General features: G+C 44.0%; 1 protein-coding gene across 24 annotated transcripts in view; it reads right to left on the bottom strand.

Annotated features, from left to right (window-relative positions):
* Positions 1 to 25,521, bottom strand: part of LOC122557375 (teneurin-3) — a 2,612,756-nt gene that overhangs the window by 501,622 nt on the left and 2,085,613 nt on the right. For 22 of the 24 annotated variants that reach the window (XM_043705048.1, XM_043705023.1, XM_043705127.1 and 19 more), the window contains one exon: positions 12,642 to 12,923. The exons of the other annotated variants lie outside the window; for them this stretch is intronic. In XM_043705048.1, coding sequence (XP_043560983.1) covers positions 12,642 to 12,923 — 282 coding nt within the window. The remainder of the gene's footprint in view (positions 1 to 12,641; positions 12,924 to 25,521) is intronic. 24 annotated transcript variants of the gene reach the window in all.

Genomic DNA, 25,521 nt, shown 5'->3' with positions numbered 1-25,521 from the left:
TGCCGTCAGCGATGTGACGGCACACATGGTGTATGTGAAGTCGTCGTGGACGGAAGCGGCTACGGAAGCGTCCGTGATGGGGGCGGAAGTCGCGGAACACGTGGCTTCGGTGGTGATGCCGGGGGCAGAAATTATGTCAGGGGGGTGGAAGTGATGAAGGGATCCTGCCCAAAACATCGATTTTCCTGCTTCTCGGATACTGTCTGACCTGCTGTGCCTTTCCAGCACCACTCTAATCTTGACTCTGATAGTGGGATTCAAACCCAGCTACCCAGAACATTACCTGGCTCTCTGGATTAACAGTCCAATCATCATATCACTGGGCCATTACCTCTCTGAATTTGAATATGAACACAGGCATTAATAAGGGACGTGGAAAGAAACTATTTCACCTGACGATGGCGACCAGAACAAGGGAGCACCACATTCAAATTTAAAGTAGGCCCTTTTTTTAGGCAGGGGAATAGGGGAGCATGATAGGGGCGTTGGGACAAAATGTTTCTTCACACATTAAGTGCTTTGCAAGTCCAGGACGCCACCTCAGGGAAAGCTCTTGAAGTTACCAACATTGAAAGTTTCAAAAACTGACATTGACAGATATTTCTTTGGACATTACAGGAATGAAGCAAGTGGGTTAATGGAGCGAAGGTACATGATCGAACTGAATGGTGTAACTGATTTGAGGAACAGAATAACTTCCTACTGCTTCTATACGCCTGGAGTTACGATGGCATTGTTCACCATGGCATGTAGCCTCACATAAGACAAAGAAAAGAAATATTAGGGTCAGATATATCAACCCTTAGTATCAATAAATATAGACTACAATTACAATTTGAAAGCAATATAACTATTGAAAACTACAAATGAAGAAGGGAGAGGATGAAGATGGACAAGCTTCTGCAATTGCTTACTATCGATTTCTAAAAATAGGCATTTTTTTAGATATTTATGAGGAAATTGTTGACATCAGTACATTTAGTCCACTTAAAATCATTAACTAAAGACTCTATAGGTGCTGGAGCTGCCAGCAAAGCTCCATTTAGAGAGCTTTTAGACAGTGGACCACACACTGATGAAGCCCCTTCAAACATCACTCAATGGATAGCACAAGTGATCCCTCCTTTCAGAAAGGAGACTCTTTCTTTGTAACGGAGGACTGAGGATATTTGAACTGGATAAATAAGGTAAAGTCTAAAGATCTGTGACAGCGAAGCATAGATTATTAGAAGTGATGCTTATAACCTTCCCTGTACTTGGCACAAAGGCGCAGCAATAGAGCAACAGATTGCTTCTCACAGCAAATGATCAGTTATCTTGTATAAACTAGGTATTTTTCTATCACGACTGACGTTGACCGTAGCAATACCTCTGCTTTCACACAAGATTACATACTGTCAGGCACTGATTATAGTGAATGGTTAGAAAACAGGGCCCTCAATTCACGCCCCATTATTGAAAAGACATAGATTTTTTGATTGGTTGCTAGATTCATGCTGAAAGAAGACTGTGAAACTTTATATGAAGAGAAATACAAAGAAACTGCTGTTTAAATCAAACCCTTTTTTTCCAGAATAGATGTGAATGAGTGAGATTAGCTTCTTTATTTCAAAAATATGTTTTATTCATAAAAAATCTTTATATACATACATAGTCATGATAGCAGTTCAATTCTGTACAGTCTTTGCACAAACAAACCCAAGGCATTTCTTACTTATGCAAGACTATATATACAAACATTTGATGCAGTAGTAGGGCCTGATAACTAAATGGACTCCCATTTAACTGCGGCAGAAGATCTCAAACAGTGATCTTTCCCCACTGTGCCTTGGTGGCAGTTGTCCCAAGCTTTAGTGTGCCCCTCGCACGTAGTCCTGGGCCTTGGGATGTGCCACTCTGCAACACTGACTGGGGCCAACTTCTTGCTCCGAAAGACCAACAAGTTTTGGACAGACCAAACAGCATCTTTCACCGAGTTGCTGATCTTCCAGGCTCAGTCGATGTTTTCTCAGTGTGCATTCTAGGAACAGACCACACAGCACAGAGTCCTGTGTAACAGACTCTGTGCTACAGAGCTGCTCAGGCACGAAGCTGGACAAAAATTATTGCCTCTCTCTCTCGACCTCCTTTACAAAGGCACATTCCACCAGCTATGTGATCGTCTCTACCAGCCCCAGCAGCAGCTTCACATGAACACGATTACGAGCAAACAGAATCCTTTACAGCATTCAACCCATACAGGGCCACCGATTACAAGAGCCGTGAGACCCATTGCAGTTCCACTTTCTGGTTCTTTCACAGGCAAGGAAAGAAAGTTCAGAGTAAAAAGCAAAATACAAGCCTAGCAAACACTAGAAAACTGAAAATGAAAGAGAAAATGGCAGAAATGCCCAGTCAGCCAGTCAGCTAGCCCGAACAGGAGAACTGCAGCAGGTCAGGCAGCATCCAGGGAACAGGAGAATCGACGTTTCGGGCATAAGCCCTTCTTCAGGAAGGGCTTATGCCAGAAACGTCGATTCTCCTGTTCCCTGGATGCTGCCTGACCTGCTGCGCTTTTCCAGCAACACATTTCCAGCTCTGATCTCCAGCATCTGCAGACCTCACTTTCTTCCCGAACAGGAGAACTGTCAGGGGCAGTATCTCCTCAGGACATTGCCAGGCTTCTCTCTTTATCACCGTCATGCCCTGCTACAAAGTTCCAAAACTGAAACATTGCTGTATTGATGGCTTTCTCCAGGATTTTTACTTTCATTGAATTCAGGGCCAACGTTTTAGAGGAATTTCTGATGGTCTGGGGTATTGCAGCTCAATGTTAAGTAAGTTCTACACAAAAAAACCATCTTTGGACCAGTACAAGCTAAGAGCCTGTTCAATGCAAGCAGGATGCTCTCTAAAAGCACCAAGGTAAGGAAGTAGAATGTCAAAAAACAGAATTCAGCCTAAAACTTCCAGCATCACCAAGTGGTGTAGCAGATCTTTTACAATTTCAATACAAAGGAACAAATTAACCAGTGTCTCCAGACAACAGCGGATTGCCCTGGGGGAAAAGGGAGTGGGAATCAAAGTGCAAAGTGGAAAACATCATGCTGACTTGACATGCAGATTGAGGCCCAATGTATCAGTGCCGATCTGAAGCCATTACGCCACATTCTGCTGTGTGTTCCTGAGTCTCAGAGAATGTAATTCTGCGTGGTGACCAATGTTTCAGAGTGGCCTCAAACTTGGACAAAGTTAAAATTCATACAACACCAGGTTATAGTCCAACAGATTTATTTGGAAGCACTAGCTTTCGGAGCGCCGCTCCTTCATCAGATTGTCCACCTGATGAAGGAGCAACACTCCGAAAGCTAGTGCTTCCAAATAAGCCCGTTGGATTATAACCTGGCGTTGTGTGATTTTTTTTAACTTTAGCCACCCCAGTCCAACACAAGCACCTCCAAGTCATGGCTCAAATTTGGAAAGAACATTTCCTGTCGCAGGTTCGGGTGTAAGAAATGCTGAAAAGCATTGCAGCAACTCGCTCAGGCACAGGAAGATACTTCCACTCACACAGTTTAAGCACTCAGGACTGCTACTGTTGACAGGGAGAAATATTTGGGATTTCGTAATGCCTATTGTGTTGGATATACGGGAGTAATTATCAAGCCGCAATTGGATCAGAATTAAAACAAAAGCGAACATTACAAGGATTAAATACATAATATGGTAGTTCAGTGGTTAGCATTGCTGCCTCACAGTATAAGGGACTCGGGTTCGATGCCAGCCTTGGGTGACTGTGTGGAGTTTGTACATTCTCTCTGTGTCTGCACAGGCTTCCTCCAGGTGCTCTGATTTCCTCTCACAGATGTGCAGGTTAGGTGAATTGGCCATGCTAAATTGCTCTTCATGTTCAGGGATGTGTCGGTTAGGTTCATTAATCAAGGGTAAATGTAGGGTAGGGGAATGAGTCTTGGAGGGATATTCTTTGGAGGGTTGATGTGGACTTGCTGCTCCAAGTGGCCTGTTTTCACACTGTAGGGATTCTATGACATAACTGTTGTTTGAATGGTGAGATGAGATTTTTAATATTTTATATATATTGTTCCAAATAAACTAAATCTTCTCTTTATATTTGGTCTGTCTACTAGCAGTGACATTGCCCTGGAATATACTAGCCAGTAAATTACCACACAACTACTGATACTTTTTCATTCTTCCCTTTCCTTCTATTTTGTCCACATGGACTCTTGCTGTGCCACTTCCTAGGGCTTGATAACTCTCTGGAAGACAGAGATATGAGACACACATATGTTCCTCTATGCCCAGTGAATTCCAATTCACAAACCTAGTCAATGCCTTCGTATTTGTGCTTGTTGTTCTTAACTGTTGCAACTTCCTACTTGTGTCTTGAATTTCAGGAAGGGCTATCTCGTTGGTGGATAAGTCCTAAATCAAAACACTATGTTCTGTTAACCAGAGTGACTGGATATATGTAGAAATAAACAGAAGCATAGATTTAGGCCAAAATTTTCCACCTCGCCCCCACTAGGCTTTACAAATGTGAAGGGATGATAAGGATCAATCATGTTTTTTATTGGGTTCCAAACTCTTTTTCTGGCTGTTTGCAATTCTCCTGCCAGACGTGCGGAGGTGATGTACTTGAAATCCACTCAATTACGATTGGATATATCTTAACAATATTCAAAAGGTTAGGCATAGATACTCCCTTCCAGTGCAATGCTGAAAATCATCAGGAGCACTATCTTTCAAACAAGATGTTAGAAGTAAACATTGTTATCTGTGAGGCATGACTACATACAAATTAGTGACTGCATCTCCATCCATTACAAATCAGTGAATACATTTCAAAAGTACCTCATCCAAGCCAAACAGTAATGGAATTTAATCAAGTTTCTACAGGAAGGAAGTTCTATTCTCACCCAGTCACTTCGGTAGTTCTTTTTAAAATTTAAATATAATCGGCAAATAATCAGCAATCTTTAATGGCCACCTACAAAGTCATTGATTCATTTGGAATTAGTTGACACGAAAGAGGGAAACTTTAGTATTTATCTGGTGCCATCTGAACCAATGCCAATGGATTCCCTTTTGAAGTCATTATATGATAAGGTGCTCAGAGGAAAACCTGTTACCGCCATGCCATATTTTTGAGATCCCTGGCTGACCTTGTTCCTAACAGGGTAAAGGTCACCACTGAGACTGCCTAAAAGGAGGAAATCTGGCTGCAAGCTTTATGTTTAATTGAAGACCCGAAGGCAATTCCCCCAAATCAAGGATCTAGGAGTCTCCATTTCTATCATCTCAGAGTCCAAGCATTAGAACCACTTTATGGGAGGGAGTAGTGCATATCTCTCAGCAACAGTTTTACTTCAGGTAAGTCTACCTGCTTCATTTTCCATTCTGAGAAGAGGAGATGAAAGGAAAAAGATGAGTGAGAGGGAAGGAATCCAAACAGAATCATCCCCTAACCTTACATGTAACTGAACCTCACCAACCTCATTTATTGTTTAGTTTCTTGGAAATTTCTGTCCAAATGGCAAATATAAATGATAACACGGGAAGTGACAACGATGACAGAACCTGATAGAGTAACAGAGCAGAATTAATATCAGTCGAGATTCCATCATTAATCTGAGGCACTTTATTGATTCTGTCATTTCAACTGTATATTATTAATGTAACACCCTCGCACTGTCATTGACTGTTATGGGCAGTAACTCCCACCCCACTTCACCCAATGAAGTTATTAGCATTCAGCATTCAAACATATTAATCAGAAACAGAGAGGGAAAGACGACAAATTATTCAATTTAAGCCTCGTTTTTATTCATTTGGATGCTCCAAATCCCCTTTCCTCTGTCAGAAAATGAAGAGAGAAAGGAAAATGGCTAATCGATGAGACTCCCTCAAGAGAAAATTCTCAGCCCTCATGAAGGGGCTGATTGAGTTGCTACACGATGCCACGGGATGCCACCACTTTCTGTAACCTTACTTTGCGCTCAATACAAAGTTCATGCAATGCAGGTGTGAATCTTTACTGAACTGATGGAAGTGAAATGTTGAAGTACAGGGCGACCGCCATATCTACGGAGTCGGTTTCCACGGTTTCAGTTACCCGCGGTTTGCCGTGGCTCGAACATATTACATGGGACATTTCAGAACCAGGGGGCAAGGGGCTGCTGGGGAGGTACATTTCCCATTTAAATGGATAGGTTCGCTACTATCCGCGTTTTGGGGCATCTGCAATAGGTCTTGGAATCCGTTCCCCTCAGGTAAAGATGACTGTATAACACCAGAAAGGTTAGAATGCTAGACTAGTGCACTGTCTGATTAACTTGATAGAAACCTGGAATCAGAAAAGGAGATCCAAACTAGGTGGCAGCTATGCCGTATTGTATTATATTTGAATAACCAGCTGCACCAACATTCAGAGTGGAAAGATTGAACATGCATTTCCTTTCATCAACTTAGGATTTCTGAGGCACTTCATAGGGAATGGACTGCTTTTGATGTGTATCGCACATCTGTGACTTCCTTTGCTTTACCATTGTGAACTATGCCTCCAGCTGCCTAGGCCCTAAGCTCTGGAATTCACTCTCGACTCAACCTCAGTGCCTCTATCCTTCTCTTAAGACACATCTCACACCTTGCCTCTTTGACCAAGCTGCTCTCATATCTTTTGTGCAGCTCAATGACAAATCCTGTCCAAAATTCACTCCTGTGGAGCACTTTGGGACTAGTGACGATGGTAACGGATCAACGTAAATGCAAGCTGTTTTTCTTTTTGACAATTAGGAAATGAACTATTAATATTTTAGGTTATGTAATTTCAAACTGAAGATAAATTCCATCTGAATATAGATGTGGCAAAACCAATACAAAAGTGGACCAAATACAATTTAGAATTTACTGGATGCCTGATTTGATTAGATTTTTGGTCTTAATTTAGGCAGAGAACTTATTAAACCTACTTAAATGAGGTGATCAGGCTCATTTTCTTTTCTCTAATAGTCTCTTTGGGAATTAGAACAGTGAGAATGGAAGTTAGGGTAGTTGAATGTTCCTCCTGTAGAATGTGGGAGGTGACAGTCACCACTAGTGTCCCCACTGACTTCATCTGCGGGAAGTGCACCCAACCCCAATCCTCAGAAACCACGTTAGGGATCTAGAGCTGGAGCTGGATGAAATATGGATTATTTGGGAGGGTAAGGGGGTAATTGAGAGGAGTTACAGGGAGGTAGTCACACCTCAGATGCAGGAAAAAGGCAGATGGGTTACAGTCAGGAGACGGCAAGTGAACTGACAGCCACTGCTGGGATCCACTGTAGCCGTTCCCCTCAATAACAAGTATCCATTTTGGACACTGTTGGGGGAGATTACTTGCCAGGGGTAAGCAATAGGGCACAGGTCTCTGGCACAGAGTCTGTCCCTGTTGCTCAGAAGGGAAGGGGAGTAAACAGGAGAACATTAGTCATTGGGGACTCCATAGTTAGGGGGACAGATAGGAGATTCTGTGCAAACGAGAGAGACTCACGGTTGGTGTGCTGCCTCCCAGGTATATAACGCAGGGCAAGAGTTATAGCCGGGGGAAAGGCAATTATGATGTGATTAGGCAAGATTTAGGATACATAGGACAGAGAAGGAAACTGCAGGGAATGGGCACAATTGAAATGTGGAGCTTGGTTAAGGAACAGCTACTGTATGTCCTTGATAAGTATGTATCTGTCAGGCAGGGAGGAAGTGGTCGAGAGAGAGAACCGTGATTTACTAAAGAAGTTGAATCGCTTGTCAAGAGAAAGAAGGAGGCTTATGTGAGGATGAAACGTGAAGGCTCAGTTATGGTGCTTGAGAATTACATGTTAGCTAGGAAGGAGCTGAAGAAAGTGCTAAGAAGAACCAGGAGAGAAAATGAGAAGTATTTGGCAGGTAGGATCAAAGAGAACCCTGAAGCTTTCTGCAGGTTTGTCAGGAATAAAAGAATGACTAGAATAAGATTAGGACCAGTCAAGGACAGTAGTGGGAAGCTGTGCGTGAAATCTGATGAGATAGGAGAGGCACTAAATGAATATTTTTGCCAGTATTCGGAGTGGAAAAAGACAATGTTGTCGAGGGGAATACTGAGATACAGACTATTAGACTAGACAGGATTGAGGTTCATAAGGAGGCGCTGCCAGCAATTCTGGAAAATAGATAAGACCCTGAGGCCAGATCGGATTTATCCTCGGATTCTCTGGGAAGCCAGGGAGGAGATTGCAGAACCTATGGCTTTGATCTTTATATCAACTTTGTCTACAGGAATTGTGCCAGAAGACTGGAGGATAGCAAATGTTGTCCCCTTATTCAAGAAAGTGAGTAGAGACAACCCTGGTAAATACAGACCAGTGAGCCTTATTTTGGTTGTGGGTAAAGTGTTGGAAAAGGTTATGAGATAGGATTTATAAGCACCTTGAGAACAAGTTGATTAGGGATAGTCAACACGGTTTTGTGAAGGATAGGTCATGCCTCACAAACGTTACTGAGTTCTTTGACAAGGCGACCAAACAGGTGGATGAGTGTATATGGATTTCAGTAAAGCGTTTGATAAGGTTCCTCACGATAAGCTATTGCAGAAAATATGGAGGTATGGGATTGAGGGTGATTTAGAGGTTTGGATCAGAAATTGGTTAGCTGAAAGAAGACCGAGGGTAGTGGTTAGTGAGAAATATTCATCCTGGAGTTCAGTTACTAGTGGTGTACCACAAGGATCTGTTTTGGGAGCACTGCTGTTTGCCATTTTTATAAATGACTTGGATGATAGTGTAGAAGGATGGGTTAGTAAATTTGCAGATGACACTAAGGTAGGCAGAGTTGTGGACAGTGCTGAAGGATGTTGCAGATTACAGAGAGACATAGACAAGCCACAGAGCTGGGCAGAGAGGTGGAAAATGGAGTTTAATGCGGAAAATTGTGAGGTGATTCACTTTGGAAGGAGTAACAGGAATACAGAGTACTGGGCTAATGGTAAGATTCTTGGTAGTGTAGATGAACAGAGAGATCTCGGTGTCCATGTACATAGATCCCTGAAAGTTGCTACCCAGGTTGATAGGATTGTTAAGGAGGTGTACGGTGTATTAGGTTTTAGTGGTAGAGGGAATTGAACTTCAGAGCCACGAGGTCATGTTGCAGCTGTACAAACCTCTGGTACACTGCACTTGGAGTATTGTGTACAGTTCTGGTCACCGCATTACAGGAATGATGTGGAAGCTTTGGAAAGGGTGCAGAAAAGATTTACCAGGATGTTGCCTGGTACGGAGAGAAGATCTTATGAGAAAAGACTAAGGGACTTGAGGCTTTTTTCTTTAGAGAGAAGAAGGTTGAGCAGTGACTTAATAGAGACATATAAAATAATCAGAGGATTAGATAGGGTTGACAGTGAGAGCCTTTTTCCTCGGATGGCGATGACCTAGCTTTAAATTGAAGGGTGATAGGTATAGGATAGGTGTCAGAGGTAGGTTCTTTACTCAGAGAGTGGTAAGGGCATGGAATGGCCTGCCTGCAACAGTAGTAGACTTGCCAACTTTAAGGGCATTTAAATGGTCATTGGATAAACATATAGATGATAATGGAATAGTGTAGGTTAGATGGGCTTCAGATTGGTTTCACAGGTCGTGCAACATCGAGGGTTGTTATAGCGCTGTAATCTTCTACGTTCTCTGTTCCATTGATATAAACTATTTTTCCATTGTACTGCAAGGTGCCCTGACGATTATATTATTTGACTGATATTGTACTGGCCTGGACTTGAAATTTTTGAGACATAAATTCAAATCTCACCATAGTCGGTGAGGACCTTGAATTCTGTTTGTCAAATAAATCTGGAATAAAAAGCTCGTCTCAATAATGATCACCATGAAACTACTGGACAGTGGTGAAACACACTTCTGCTTCACACATGCCCTTCAAGGAAGGAAACCAATCGTCTTTACCTGGACTGTCACTCCAAGTCCAAATGTACACAATAAAGTAGCTCAGCAAACCCCACAGTCGAAACTTGCATTAATTCAAGAAGGTTGCTGAGCACCGTTTTCCTCAGGAGCGACTAGGGATGGACGCGAAATATCAGCCCTGCCAACGATGTCCATGTCTGCTGAATGATCTTTTAAGATATATGCCCAGGAAACACTGTGATCTTGGGACACCATAGGAAAGAAAGGAGATAGGCTTGCAAGACTAAGGGTTCATTTTGGAAGGATTTCCAGCAGTTTGGTTTCTGACATGCAATTTCCGGTGCAAATCCAAATTAGGTAAAACCCATTAGAAAAAGCGGCCTGTCCATTTTTTTCATGGCTCGAACCTGCAGTGGTAGCAATTACAAAGCCCCAAAGCCATAGCTGCCGCCAAGCTGACTATCCTTCACTTGCTTAAAGCACCACCTTCGATCTAACAGAATTGGCATTTGTGCAAGGCAATTCTGAACCTTCACAACCATCCCACGACTTCACAATCCCTCCTGTATGTTGCAAGAATAGGATATTTGAAGTACACCATCCTTCACTTTGGTTTGGTACTGCACTCTCAGTGTCAACTGACCGGTGTGGGCATTGTCAGGGAAGGCTGGCATCCGACATGAGAAGACTACGCAGGTAACTTCTAAGGCAAGTTGCTGTTTGTGTTTTTAGGTTTCCCCGTGAATATGGGGGAACGAACATGCTCTTCCAGGAACCACCTGGAAACTCCTGTTCAGAGTATTCTCCCCAGTCAGACTTGCTATCAGAGCTCCCTAACTCCCCACCCAACACTGATGGATGGGATCAGTTGCATTGGTTGTGGCCTACACTCACCAGCCAGCGTGAACACTGTGAAGTTAGCGTGTGCGCAGTGAGTCAATCCACTGAGCCAATGCTGCCCTCTTACGACTCAGGTTAAAAGCAGAGGTTATATATTGGGACACTAATTGTGGAGCTGAGCTGCCCAAATCCACTGCAGTTACTCACATTGGCTCTGTACCTGTTGCTGCACTTTGAAGATATAGAATATTCACAAGGTATCCTTGGAGTAAGATGACAGACATCTACACTGGGTACTGCTACAAGACAGGGAGCAAGCTGTGCCTAACCTTTCCAAGTAAATACTGCATCAATGAACAAATTTGTATCTGGGTGCCAAACGTGACCGAGTCAAACAATTTACCATTGAACTGAACGCAGTGTCTTGAATGTTTCAATGCCTTCAGTATGTTTGGCTCTGGGAAACTGATTTTGGTTTTGTAATACTGTATGGAGCTGTGACACTTCAGCAAGTCCGTTAATATATTCTCCAGGAAATCAGAGTGTGCTCAGTGAACATTCTGCAAATATGATGTACATCCACACGACAGTGTCATCTCAGTTAACAATCAATCAACATGTGTCACCATTTTCTGATGGTACCGAATCTCTTTTTACCACAAAGCAACCGCTCCATCCTTCTGCCGGTGATGTAGATTTGGATTTCGCGTAGAGTACGGATCTTTACATATCTCTCACCTACGGGTTGTAAACTTGGTCCTGGTCTCCACCAGTGCCCAATATTAACCCCCATATCTCTCTTGTCTCCACTGCATGTGTGTGTGCTCCCCCCAGTTGACACTGAGGTCAACGCTGAAAGCTGAGCTGAGTTCTGTTTACCAATTTTGGCTCAGAAACACACTGACCCCAGCGAACTGGCTCAGTGGCTTGACTAGGCTGCTGAGGGGAACTTTAACTCCCCATGGCAAACACGACTCAGCACTAGCCTCGTGTTGTCAGACCAAAGGCCTGTTCAGTTGGATGCTGTTGCCAGTTGTGCACGTCATTGACACCAGGGGTTAGCAGCACTACTCTCATATTCAAGCACCTGCAGAGGGGAAGACTTTTTGAGCTTTGAATCAAAGCGAGCTGTCAAGTTCACTGACCTCGAGAAGCTGTTCTAACATCTGCACCACACGGTTCCCAGGACACACTTTTTAAAGTGCTTTCAGCTCCTAATGGAACACTATTTCAACTGCTCGCATTATCGTTGCTTTTTAAAGATGATGAATTTGTGCTCCAACCTCCAATCACCCCCATCCTCTCCCTGCCAGCATCATTAATAAAGTGCCCTCCGTGGTTACTCATCCATCCACAAGAATCTATACATCTCTGCTGAGTTTTCTTGACGAGGAATGTTCAAAGACACCTTCGATTTGAGGCTGGGCTCCCGGGAACATTTTATCTCCATGAGCTGCATTTGCACCTCCACTGAGATTATCCAGGAGACACAATAGATATAAATCTTGGTTATCTGCTCCCCTCACCCTCTGCTCTTCCTGCTTTGAAAACCAAACCCATCAAATCCTCATTAATCTCACAAGAGTTCCTGGCCCCTGAGCCCAGGCTGTGATCAATGCTACCAGAGAATTTGCAAGACAAATTAATCATGATTTCGACAATGCTGCACCTCAACAATGTCTCTGAAATAGTGTCGGAGGTGCCCAGCATAACTCAGCTCGTCCCGTGCCCTTATCGATCTGGGGCAACGGCAATACCCAAGGGGCCTGACATCTACGGGGACTTGTTCCTGGGAGAATTGAGAAAAATGAGAGAGAGAGAGACAGAAATGGCCAGCAAGTGTACTTGGAATTTTAAAGAAGCTTTGGAACTCACCGTTCTCACTGTCTGACTTGTTGTTCTCGTGCTCCGTGTCGGTTAGTGTGAGGGCTGAATTGGAACGACTGGATAGGCAGGAGCTGCGTCCGGATTTGACCCCCCTGCCCCACAGCCTCATGGCATGCTCCGGGGACATCACGCCTTCATTTTCCGTCTCAGCGTCGGAGCCTGCATTGACGGAGTATCCTCGGTGGGGGAGCCCCATCTCCGAACAGAACGCCAGGCCCCGGCGAGTGGCAGGCTCACAGATTCCCAGCTCCCTCAGGGAGAAATTTGCCCCTAGTTGTGGGAATAATAGAGGAAGTGAGCTTTGCTTTCTCCCCTTCTGTCCTCCGTTTAAAACGTAGAATAACAAAGCTAAAAGCAAACAAACACAAAAGCACATGCACCCAGAGAGGTTTCAGATTTCGCAGAGAGGTGAGTTCTTAACTTTTTGGTGTTGGGTGATCAAGAGCCGTTCTTTTGTCTGTTGCATTCCACAGCATTCACAGACATAGCAGCAGCTTATCCCTGCTTTATCATCTCCAACCCTCCCCTGTCACCTTCATTCAGGTGCCAAACAAACAAAAACAAGCTGGCAGGTATAGGAGACATTGGGGGCTGGGAGAACACTTTGCAAACAGCTTTGTGGACAATAGAGGGGGGATTGGGATGGGCACACAAGGTGTGAAAAACGATAGTCGGCTCTTTGTCTCCAATCCTCCAAGCTTACTGAGACAAAGCTTCGGGGCCTTCACTCAACTACGTTAGTGATGACAATTGTCACAAAAGAGTAGGTTTGAAGGCTGAGATTCCTCTCGGAGCCATTAAAAGAATGTGCTGTCCTCTTAGTGTTACAGACCATTAGAATGATGACAGAGCCACCTGAAACAGCTTGTCAGAGACTCCCCTTGATTCTGCTTTCAGAATACCTTACCTCCTCGAAAAAAAAGTTCCCCCTTCTGGTTCCTTCCCACACAACTAGCAGCTTACATCCAGACTCAGTCAGAATCACTTTGTGTCCAAATGCCTCATGCACTGGGCCAGCTTTTGTAGCTATTCACAGACAGAACTCAAGATCCGAAGAGTCATACTGCACCAAAACAGACCCTTGAGTCCAATCTGACCAGGTTTCCCAAACTAAATTAGTCCCGTTTTGCCTGTGTTTGGCCCATATCCCTCTAAACCTTTTTCTGTTCATGTACTTGTCCAAATGATTTTTAAATGTTGTAACTGTACCTGTAACTACCACTTCCTCTGGCAATTATTCCACATACAAACCACCTTCTGTGTGAAAAAGACGCCCTCAGGTCCCTTTTAAATCTTTCTACTCTCACCTTAAAGTTATGCCCTTATTGAACTTCCTAATCCCAGGGAAAAGACCTTTGATATTTACCTTATCTATACTCCTTATGGTTTTATAAACCTCGATTAGGTCGCCCCCTCAACCACCTATGCTCCAGTGAAGAAAGTCCCAGCTGATTCAACCTCTCCTTTTAACTGAAACTCTCCAGTCCTGGTAACATCCTAATAAATCTTTTCTGCACCCTCTCAAATTTAATAATAGCCTTCTTATATCGGTGTGACCAAAACTGTACACAGTACTCCAAAAGTAGCCTCCTGTAAAAGCGCAACATGACATCCCAACTCCTGTACTCAATGGTCTAATCAATGAAGACACTTTACCAACCTGTCTACCTGTGACACCACTTTCAAGGAACAATGCACCTGAACTACTAGTCTCTCTGTTCTACAACACTCCCCAGGTCACCACCATTAACTGGGCAAGTTCTGCCCTTGTTTGTCTTTCCAAAATGCAATACCACACATTTATCTAAATTAAATTTATCTAAATTTGGGGTGGCACAGTGGCTCAGTGGATAGTGCTGCTGCCTCACAGAGCCAGGCACCCGCGTTCGATTCCCACCTTGGGTGACTGTCTGTGTGGAGTTTGCAAGTTCTCCCCATGTCTGCGTGGGTTTCCTCCGGATGCTCCAGTTTCCTCCCACAATCCAAAGATGTGCAGGTCAGCTGAACTGGCCATGCTAAATTGCCCATAGTGTTAGGTGCATTAGTCAGGGGTAAATGTAGGGTGGGGGAGTGGGTCTGGGTGGGTTACTCTTCAGAGGTTTGGTGTGGACTGGTTAGGCCGAAGGACCTGTTTGCATACTGTAGGGAATCTAATCTAAATTCCATTTGACACTCTCCAGCCAATTGGCTCAATTGATCAAGATTCCTTTGAAATCTTCAATAACTTTCCTTTCTATCTACTACACCCCCAGTTTTGCTGCCATCCATAAACTCACTAATTATGCTTACTGTATGCTAATCCAAATCGTTATTCTACCTGACAGTGTAAAATCAGTAGCTTTAGTCAGCTTCTCACCCACCCCTGGCTATCCTTCCACTTTCAACCCTTTCTAAACTAGAGACATCCTAACTCTGTTGCCTGAGTTCAATCTCACATCATGTATAGTTCAGTCATGACTCCTCTGTTCGCTGATCAACACTGGCTCCCAGTTTAGCAATGCTTTGATTTTAGAGTTTTTATTTGTTTTTGAATCTCTCCATGGCCTTGCCTCGTTCTAGCTTTCTAATCTCATCCTGCAAGCCTCTGAGATAGCTTCCTCTGCCAATCTAGACTTCCCACACTCCACCACTGGTGACTGTACCTTCTGATGTGTAAGCCCTAAGTTCAGAGATTCCCTCCTTAAACATCTCCACCTCTTCCTTTATTTAAGATGCTTCTTGAAATCTGTCTGTCTGACCAAGCCTTTGGGCACCTGCCTGAAGAGCAGGGAGGTTATGCTAGAACTGGACAAAACATTGGGTAGTTCGCATCGAGAATATAGAAGTGATATGATGGCACTGGGGAAGATGCGGGTGGGGCGGGGGGGGAGGGGAGCGTTTACCAGGATATTGCCTGGGCTGGAGAATTTTCTTGATGAAAAGAGTTTGGATAGAATCAGGTGGTTTTTCTTGGAGCAGAGAGACTGAGGGACCCCATGATTGAGATGTATAAAATTATAAGAGGCAGAGACAAGGTAACAGAAAGGAACTTCTCCCTTTGGTGAAATGATCAATGACCAGGGGGACAGAGATTTAAGCTAAAGGGCTGGAGATGTGTGGAGAAACATTTTCACCCCAAGAGTGGTGGGAGTGTGGAACTGTAAGAGTGGTTGAAGCAGAACCACTCCCAAGATTTAAGAACTACTTAGGACAAGCTAACATTTTGAGTCGAGATGACTCTTCACCGCTGATGAAACGTCATCTAGACTTGAGACATAAGCTTGCTCTGTCTCTCTCCATGGATGTTGCCTGTCCCACTATCATTGTTGCTTTTCAGTACAGATTCAAGCATCTGCAATAATTTGCTCCCAAGAAGTACTTAATTGTATTTGTCATGCAAAGGCAAAAAAGGCTATGGGCATTCCTGAGCCTGTGATCACATACCCAGAGACTGTTCCTGGCAATAATTTACTAAGTCCGTGTGCCAACACTCTTGACAGGACACATTTTTTGAATCCCTTACAGAGTCTGACCATGTTTTTACCAGCATTCTGAGCCTAGTTCTCCGATGACAGGTGTCTGACTCCTTGGCATATGTGCCCGATCCCTGGCTGCATTGCAAGCTACAAAAGGCTGTGCTGCCTAATGTGTGGGCCCTCAGTACAACAACATTGGAAAGAAGATTGAGAGAGAATTCCAATTCTAAATCTCCTGAATTGATCGTTTAATTACATGTTTGTCATTCCTGGAAAGAAGTAACTGGTGATTTTAGTGATACTATATGAAAATCAGCATTGTGTGGATAGGAGGATTGGAGAAGGAACTGGTTGAGGATGCTGTAAACAGCTATAATCGAGTCCAGGTTCTCTTCCTGAAACAACTCTCAATAGAACATCACTTCGGCAGAATCTTGGCTGACTTAACGTTAACTCTGCCTGTTAATTGGTTCATTGTCCCGGTCATATCACCCTACACCACTCAGCATTATCAAGAGCTGGAATGCTAAATGGGGTCTGACAGTGAGACTCATAAATTATGAAAATCAACTGCTATAATTAACTGCAAATCAAACGTCAGCTGTCATGGATTTGCAATGCAGGAATACCTTAACTGATTGCTTCGGAGACCTAATGAAGCGAAACAAATAGCAAAACAGCCAAATATCAGTCTCCAGTGCAATGTCACGCTTTCGAACAATGACATTGGCCAGCTCAGAGGAGACTTTTAACTTGAATTCTGTTTATCCCTGGGATTTGTAGCAGTTCTGCAACAGTTGTTACAGTAAATTGCAGTATGTATGGTTTATTTTGCTAACCCCTTGGGAGCCAAAATATTATATGATTGGAAAATAAAGTTCGTTCTAATTTTCTGCCTCCTCTTGTGTCCTGAACTGGGGATGCTATGATTTGCATTGCCTCACTCTTGGGAACTGTGCCTTCAACTGCCTGGGACCTTAACTCCAAATTTCTCTCTCTAAGCTTTGCAGCCTTGCTCCTCCCTTCCCGTTATGATGCTCCATACCTGTTGTTCCCTGTGCTAACATATCTTAGGCAACTCCCTGTCCAATTCTGTCTCATAACATTTCTGTAAAAATGCCTTGGTTTACAACATCAGCAATGCTATCAGAAATCCAATTGTTAGATTGTCATTTTATGTTTTGCGGCATTTGGATGTCAGAGCAAGATTAGACCATTCAACCCTTCACAATTGCTGCACTATTCATGAACATGGAATCCCTATCGTGTGAAAACAGGCCCTTTGGCCCAACAAGTCTACACCGACTCTGCGAAGAGTAACCCATCCAGACGCATTTCCCTACCCTATATTTACCCCTGACTAATACACCTAACCTACACAACCCTGAACATTATGGGCAATTCAGCATGGCCACTTCCCAAAGCCATTGTCACTCAAGATTTTGCTATCAGAACTACAACTTTGAATTAGAATTCTGACAGTGTGGAAACAGGCCCTTTGGGCCATCAATTCCACACTGACCCTCCGAAGAGCAACCCACCCAGACCCATTCCCCTACCCTATTATCCCTATATTTACTCCGAATTAATGCAGCTAGCCTACAAATCCCTGAACATTATGGGCAATTCAGCATGGCCAAATCCCCTAACCTGCACATCTTTGGATTGTGGGGAGAAACCGGAGCACCCAGAAGAAACCCACCCATACATGGGGAGAATGTGCAAACTTCACACAGACAGTCATCTGAGGCTCGAATCGAACTCGGGTACTGGTGCTGTGAGGCAGTAGTGCTAGCCACTGGCTGTGGTCTGAACTCCACTTTCCTTTCTGCTCTCTGCAGCTCTATTGCTTTTAACTCTCTTATCTCTCAAAAATCCATCTAATGCTGACTTGAGTAAGTTTCTCCAATTAGTGGCCATGCACACGTGTGGCTGCTATTCAAATGCGAATGTCTGAAATGAGCTAGTTAATTTCACCACATACACATGCGACAAACAAAGGCCCTGTCACGTTCTGTCAACCTAAAACAGTAATTTACAGCACAGCTCGCTCAGCAGTGAGCAAAAACAGGGCCTCTGGCTGTATTCCTCTTGCTTTGCTGTTTGTGGGATCTTGCTGTGCATAAATTCACAGCCTCATTTCTGACATGACAGTGGCTATACTTCTTCAGCTATGACATACTTTGAGATGTCCTGAGGTTGCAAAAAGTTTTTATATCTGTAAGCTCTTCCTTTTGTTGGTGGTTTTAGATGCCCCAAGGTTGGTGGCAGACCTGTGGTCGGTCAGCTCAGTTGACTGGATAGTTGGTTTATTGTGAGCAATGATATCACCAGCGCATGTTCAGTTCCTGTCCCACCATGAAGGTCCCACTTCCTTGACCTCTCACCTTGCCTGAGTTAAACCACGACCAGTCTTCTCTCTATAATGAGAGTGTGGTCCTCTGGGATGATGGTAACTTTAACTTGACTCACTGCACAACTATAGTTTCAACTGAGATCTGCAAAGTCAGATGTGAATCTCATAACTTTATAGACTTCTATCAAGTTTTCTCTCAGCATCCTTCACTTCAGAGAAAACAACCCAAGTTTTTCTAGCCTCTCATACACTCCAATCCAGGCAGCATCCTGGTGCACCTCTTCTGCATCCAAAGGCTCCACATCCTTTCGGTAATGTGGTGACCAGAACTGAACACAATACTCCAAGTGTGGCCTAACCAAAGTGTTATAAAGCTGCAGGCCTGAGGAAGAGTCACCGGACCCGAAACATTAACTCTGATTTCTCTCCACAGATGCTGTCCGACCTGCTGAGTTTTTCTAGCAAATTCTGTTTTTGATCCTGACTCTTATACTCAATTCCCTGACCGACAAAGGCAAGCATGCGATATGCTACTTGCGTGGCCACTTTCAGGGAGCTACGAAAATGGACCCCAAGATCCCTCTGTATATCAATGCTGTTCAGGGTCCTGTCATTAACTATATACTTTTCCTTAATGAGTTGATATCCCAAAGTGCACCACCTCTCTCTTACTCAGATTAAACTCTATCTACCATTTCTCTGCCCATATCTGCAACTAATCAGTATCTTGCTGTTTGCTTTGACAACCTTCGACACTATCTACAACTCCACTGATCTTTGTATTGTCTATGAACTTAGTAACCCACCCATCTATGTTTTCACCAAGTCATCTATATATATCACAAACAACAGAGGTTCGTGCGGAACATCACTAGTCACAGACCTCCAGCCAGAAATACCACTGGCAAACCATATCTGAATCCACGAGACCATGTCACCATGGATCCCATGCATCTTAATCTTCTGGATGAGCTTATTATGAGGGACCTTGTCAAAAGCCTTACTAAAATCCATGTAAGCAACATCCATTGCTCTAGCCTCATTGATCACCTTTGTCACCTCCTCAAAACATTCAATCAAGTCAGTAAGACATGACCTGCCCCACACAAAGCCATGCTGACTGTCCCTAATTAGGCCAGAGTTTTCCAGATGCCCGAAAATCCTATCGCTAAGAATTCTCTCCAATAGCTTACCGACCACCAATGTGAGACTCACCAGTCGACAGTTTCTCGGATTACCCCTATTTACCTTCTTGAACAGAGGAACAACATTAGCTACTTGCTCTTCCTCCAGGACCTCTCCAGTGATGAGCAAAAGTCTTGGTCAAAGCCCCAGCAATATCCTCTCTTGCCTCTCCCAATAACCTGCCATAGATACCATCGGGCCCTGGGGACTTATCCACCTTAATGTTCTTCAAGAGATCCAACTCCACTTCTTTCTTGATGTCAAATGCACTAGTTTATTAGCATGCTCCATGAGTGGTCCTGAGTGACCTGGTTAATAGCTCTCTCTAACTCAACATTGTTGTTGTATAAGGATGTAGGAATCTGAAAAGGTGAGTGCAGAACAGTGTCTTACTATGATGGCACCCACTACAATGATTTCAAATGGGCTTTGTGGGAAAACAGCTGAGAAACTCAAAGGAGTCAGACCTACCATCAGGATATCCCTCATTGTCTCACTAACAATGTCTATCATGTTGATATAATATGCTGCTATTAAGCAACAACTACACCTTGTTTAAGACATGAATGTTTTCTCATTAAAATATTGAAGTGGTTTTCTTCTACTATACCAGACTGAGTAGTTCCTGTAGATCTCCACCAGGAAAGCCAATCGATCACAGATCGCTCGTATGATAGGATGAGCAGTAGTGAGGGTTCATCATCAACAATCACTGAGCAGATTATCAACTCATTCTCAGCAATGCTGTTTCATGCCTACAAACTGGCTGACTCATTTCCTATATGGCAACAGTGACTGCATAGTCAGCAGTTAGTACTGTTACCTCACAACTCCAGGGACTCAAGTTCAATTCCAGTCTCAGGTGACTGTCTGTGCAGGGTTTGCATATTCTCCCCGTGTCTGCATGGGTTTCCACAAGGTGCTCTGGCTTCCTCCCACAGTCCAAAGATGTGCAGATTAGTGAATTGGCTGTGCTAAATTGCCCCAGTGTCCGGAGATGTGTAGCTATGGTAAATGGGGAGTTACGTGGATGGAGTGGGTCTGGGTGGGAGGGGTGGTGTGGACTTGATGGGCTGAATGGCCTGTTTCCACACTGTAGGGATTCTATGATTCTGCACTTCATTGGTTGGGAAGTGTTTTGTTATGCCCTGGGACGATCAAAGACACCATATAAAAATAAATTTGTTTCCAAAGTGTCAGCTACTGGATAAGGACCAGATCAAGCTTTTCTGAGCTGTCTTACTGGCCATCACACTCTGGGCTAACAAATACAGAAATAAAAACAGAAATAGGAATGTCTCATCAGCACGGTGTAGCTATCAACTGTGAACGAATTCAACTCCAGAAATGGACAGGATGGGGAAAAGGACAGTGAACAAAATAATAATTGCAAGTAACAACCTGTATTCCTCCAGCAGCTTTAACATCACAAAATTCCCTCAGGCTGGAGAATAAGAGTGCTGTAAAGTATAATTTGACTCTGAGTCACCTACAGAGACGTAGGTTGAAGAGATCCGTTTTACTTAAAGAAGGAACGGCACAGTGGCTCAGTGGTTAGCACTGCTGCCTCACAACACCAAGGTCCCAGGTTCGATTCCAGCCTCGGGTGACTGTCTGTGTGGAGTTTGCATATTCTCTTCGTGTCTGCGTGGGTTTCTTCCGGGTGCTCCGGTTTCCTCCCACAGTCTAAAGATGTACAAGTCAGGTGAATTGGCCATAGTGTTAGGTGCATTAGTCAGAGGGAAATGGGTCTGGGTGGGTTACTCTTTGGAGGGTCAGTGTGGACTGGTTGGGCTAAAGGGCTTGTTTCCACACTATAGGGAATCTAAAGTAGAGAGGCAGAGTGGGTGCTGAAGGATCTTCTACAGTTATGGACAAGGTGGTGAAAAGTATGGTTGCTGATAATGGAGTGATTACATTGAGAAGCATGAAACTCGAGGGACGGAAGTCTGTGGGACTGGAGGAGATAGTGATCGGCAAAGCCCGGGAGAGATCTGAAAACCAGAATGAAAATTTTAAAATTGTTAATGAACAGGAATACAGGCATGATGGATGGGACCTGGTGCCAATAAAGCCATGGTCAGGAGAGTTTTGGATGACCCAAATTTCCAGAGGATAGAATACGAGAGGCCAGCCAGGAGTGGATTACAATAGTTAAGTCCATAGGTCAGAAAGGTGTGAATGAGAGTTTTGCTGGGAGGAGAATTGAGGCTGGACATAGTCGAGAGTTTTACCGATGGCAGGATTATGTGGTCACGAGTTCATCTTGCAATTAAATATGGAACCAAGTTGGCACACTGTTTTGTTTGATACCAGGAAGTTGTACACACGTGCAAGAGTTTGATAGCTTTCATTACAAGGGCTGAGGGGACTCTGAGTTCCATGCCAAATCAGACATTCCAACTTGTTTCTGAGGGCTACTCATTCATAGATATTGCAATCTTGCAGATGCTGGGACTGAACCAAATGAACTATGTGTCTCAGCTGCAAACCCATGGCCCAAGTGGGGACTCGGTTGAGTTAGGTCTGAAGAAACTGGAGTGACAAAGAATCCATTAGCATCCTCCTCAGCTGCTGGCCCCTGGAACTCACAGATTGTCTCACTTACACAATGCTCCAGGCCTCAAAGGGTTAAAGGGTCTGACAACAAGTCACACACATTGCATGCTCGGTTACAGATTTCTAACATGGAATGGAAAAGTCTTTAAAACCAACAATCGAATCAATGACAGCACGAGTGCTTAATCTAGTTACAGCAGTTTGTTTGCCCATGTCTTGGAGCATTCCGAAGTTGCAGAAGGGTGAGTCTGTGCAAAACATCTCAAGGAAATACATCTGTTCCCCCGATACTCAAGGAGAATCGAGTTCAAGGGGAATAGTCTCCTTTGTAAGGAATTGTAGCATTCTCTGCTTCCCCTGCACTCTCAACTCCCCACCTCCTTCCCTCTGCCAAACCATCCAGTACAATTGGAGCTGACTCCAACCTTAGGCAGCAATATATTTACAATAAACAGTCTGGTACCCTGGGGTAATCAGAACACGGCAGCAGAGTTGCTGCTAAATCAAACAGGTTGTTGCTGATTAAGAAACCCATCACATCCCCAGCTCTGGATGATTGCCATGGAAACTCTACTATAACGTAATAAGAGTTTGCTTAATAATAAGAATGGAAGTTTGCATATTCTCCCTGTGTCTGTGTGAGTTTCCTCTAGGTGCTCCGGTTTCCTCACAAAATCTAAAGATGTGCAGGTCAGGTGAATTGACCATGCTAAATTGTCCATAGTGTTCAGGGATGTGTAGGTTAGATGCATTAATCAGGGGTAAATGCAGAATAATAGGGTAGGGGAATGGGTTTTGATGGGGATACTCTCCGCGTGTCAGTGTGAACTTGCTGGGTCGAAGGGCCTGTTCCCACACTGTAGGGATTCTATTTGAAGACCATAAGATATATGAGTGGAATTAGTTCATTTGGTCTGTGGAGTCTGCTCCACCATTCACTGTGGCTAATATGTTTCTCAGCCCTATTCTCCTGTCTCCTCCCCATAGCCTTTGATCCCTTTACCAATCAAGAACCTATCTGTCTCTTTCTTAAATACGCTCAAGGACTTAGCCTCCACAGCCCTCTGCAGCAGTGAGCTCCACAGATTCTTTGGTGATGATGAGATAGATAAGAATGGTGAGAGCAGTCCCAACAATTGGACAACAATGGAGGATGTTGTGGTCAACCATGTTAAACAAGCTGAAGACGTGAGAATGAGGAGGATAGTTTATCTCTGTGGCAGTCTCATAGGATGTTATGTGTGAGTTTGATATGAGCTGCTTTGGTACTGTGGCAGAGGCCTCAAGACAGATTAAAGACTGCCACCTCTGTTTATAAGTTTCCCAACTAGCCACAACCCTTCTGTTGGATTTTTGTACGCTCCTGTCAATGGGCTTTCCCCATTGAAGTTTATTTTTTGAGAACAATTACTGTGCACAGTCCAGACTGTCTGTATGTATGGTGCAGGTTAGCCTGAGGTGTTCTGGTTCAGAAGATTTGTAAGTGTAGCTTGAGAAATGCAAAGACTACACTCTCAATGATTACTTCAGTTCCTTCAGTTCCTGTTTCCTGAAAACAGTGTTGCTGCCCTGAATCCTCACTCACTGGTTATTCTCTCTCAGGGAGTGGCTATTGCCATGGCTATCCTCCTCATGAAGATTCACAAATGAATATGCCAACATCTTCATGCACAGGTTCAAACAAGACTTCGTCTCTCCGCAGGACCTCCAACCAACACCATACAGCAGGTACATTGATGACATTTTCTTCCTCTGGACCCATGGCAAGAAGTCACTGATAAAACTCCAGTGATATCAACAAGTTTCATCTCACCATCAAACTCACCATGGACTACTCTCGACTATCTGTCTCATTCTTGAACACATGCGTCTCCATCAAGGATGGACACCACAGCACCACACTCTCCCGCAAACCCACAGACAACCTCACAATGCTACACTTCTCCAGCTTCCACCCAAAACATATTAAAACAGCCATCCCCTATGGACAAGCCCTACGCGTACACCGGAACTGCTCAGATGAGGAGGAACGTGACGGGCAACTGGAAGTACTCAGGGATGCCCTCATAAGAACAGAGTATGATGCTTAACTCATCAACCGCCAGTTCCGACGTGCCACAGCAAGGAACTGTAATGACCTCCAGTACTTCCCAGGAGCTGAAAAATTACGCCATGTTCTTCAGAGCCTGTAACACATTATCAATGAGGATGAGCACCTCGCCAAGACCTTCCCCACACCTCCACTGTTCGCCTTTAAACAACCACCAACCTTCAAACAGATCATTGTTCATATCAAACTGCCTGGCTTTCAGGACAACACTATAGAACCCTGTCACGGTAGGCGCTGCAAGATGTATCAGAGTGTGGGCATGGATACCACCATTACACGTGGGGACACCTCCCACCTTGTACATGGCATGTTCTCATGCTTCTCAGCCAACGTTGTCTATCTTATACGTTGCAGGCAAGGATGCCCTGAGGTATGGTACATCAGTGAAACCGAGCAGAGGCTACGGCAACGGATGAATGGACGCCGCACAACAATCAACAGACAGGAGGGTTCCCTCCCAGTTGGGGAACACTTCAGCGGTCCAGGACACTCGACCTCGGACCTTCGGGTGACCATCCTCCAAGATGGACTTCGGGACAGGTAGCAGCGAAAAGTGGCCAAGCAGAGGTACCCACAGGGAGGGCCTCAACTGGGACCTTGGGTTCATGTCACACGACAGGTGACCACCATTGAACTATACACACACACAGACACTCCTACATACAAACACAAACAGGCAGTCTCCCTCTCTCTGTCTCTCTCTCTCACACGCACACACTTCCACACACAGACACTGACACACACTCCCACAGGCACACATGCACCCTTTCACAGACTTAGACCCCTTTACAATCACATATACATATACAGTCTCTCTCATAGACATACACACACCCACAAGCACACATACACATATACGTTTGTGGGGTGAATTTGTACTTGCAGAGTTACATTGTACTTTGCTCAAAAACTGCATGAATCCATGAAAAATTCTGTTAATTCATTTTTTAGATGAGACTCAGTCTAAACATTATGGCACAGACAGCAGTACACAGGGGACTAACACCTTCAACATATTATCTGTGCTGACACCAATTGTTACAGTTAACCTGAGAACATAACTTTTAAAAAAAGTTTTGTGATTTACTTTTGAAAGAAGTGAAACTAACATGGTCATTTTAACAGATGAAAGACTTAACAAACAATCAAGGTATTTTTCAATGTATAATTTCAGTTACATCACACTGTAAACTTTTGCTATAA

This window comes from Chiloscyllium plagiosum, chromosome 2 (genome assembly GCF_004010195.1).
Source record: "Chiloscyllium plagiosum isolate BGI_BamShark_2017 chromosome 2, ASM401019v2, whole genome shotgun sequence".
In the NCBI taxonomy this organism is placed as follows: domain Eukaryota; kingdom Metazoa; phylum Chordata; class Chondrichthyes; order Orectolobiformes; family Hemiscylliidae; genus Chiloscyllium; species Chiloscyllium plagiosum.
This window is presented reverse-complemented; position numbering and strand designations above follow the sequence as displayed.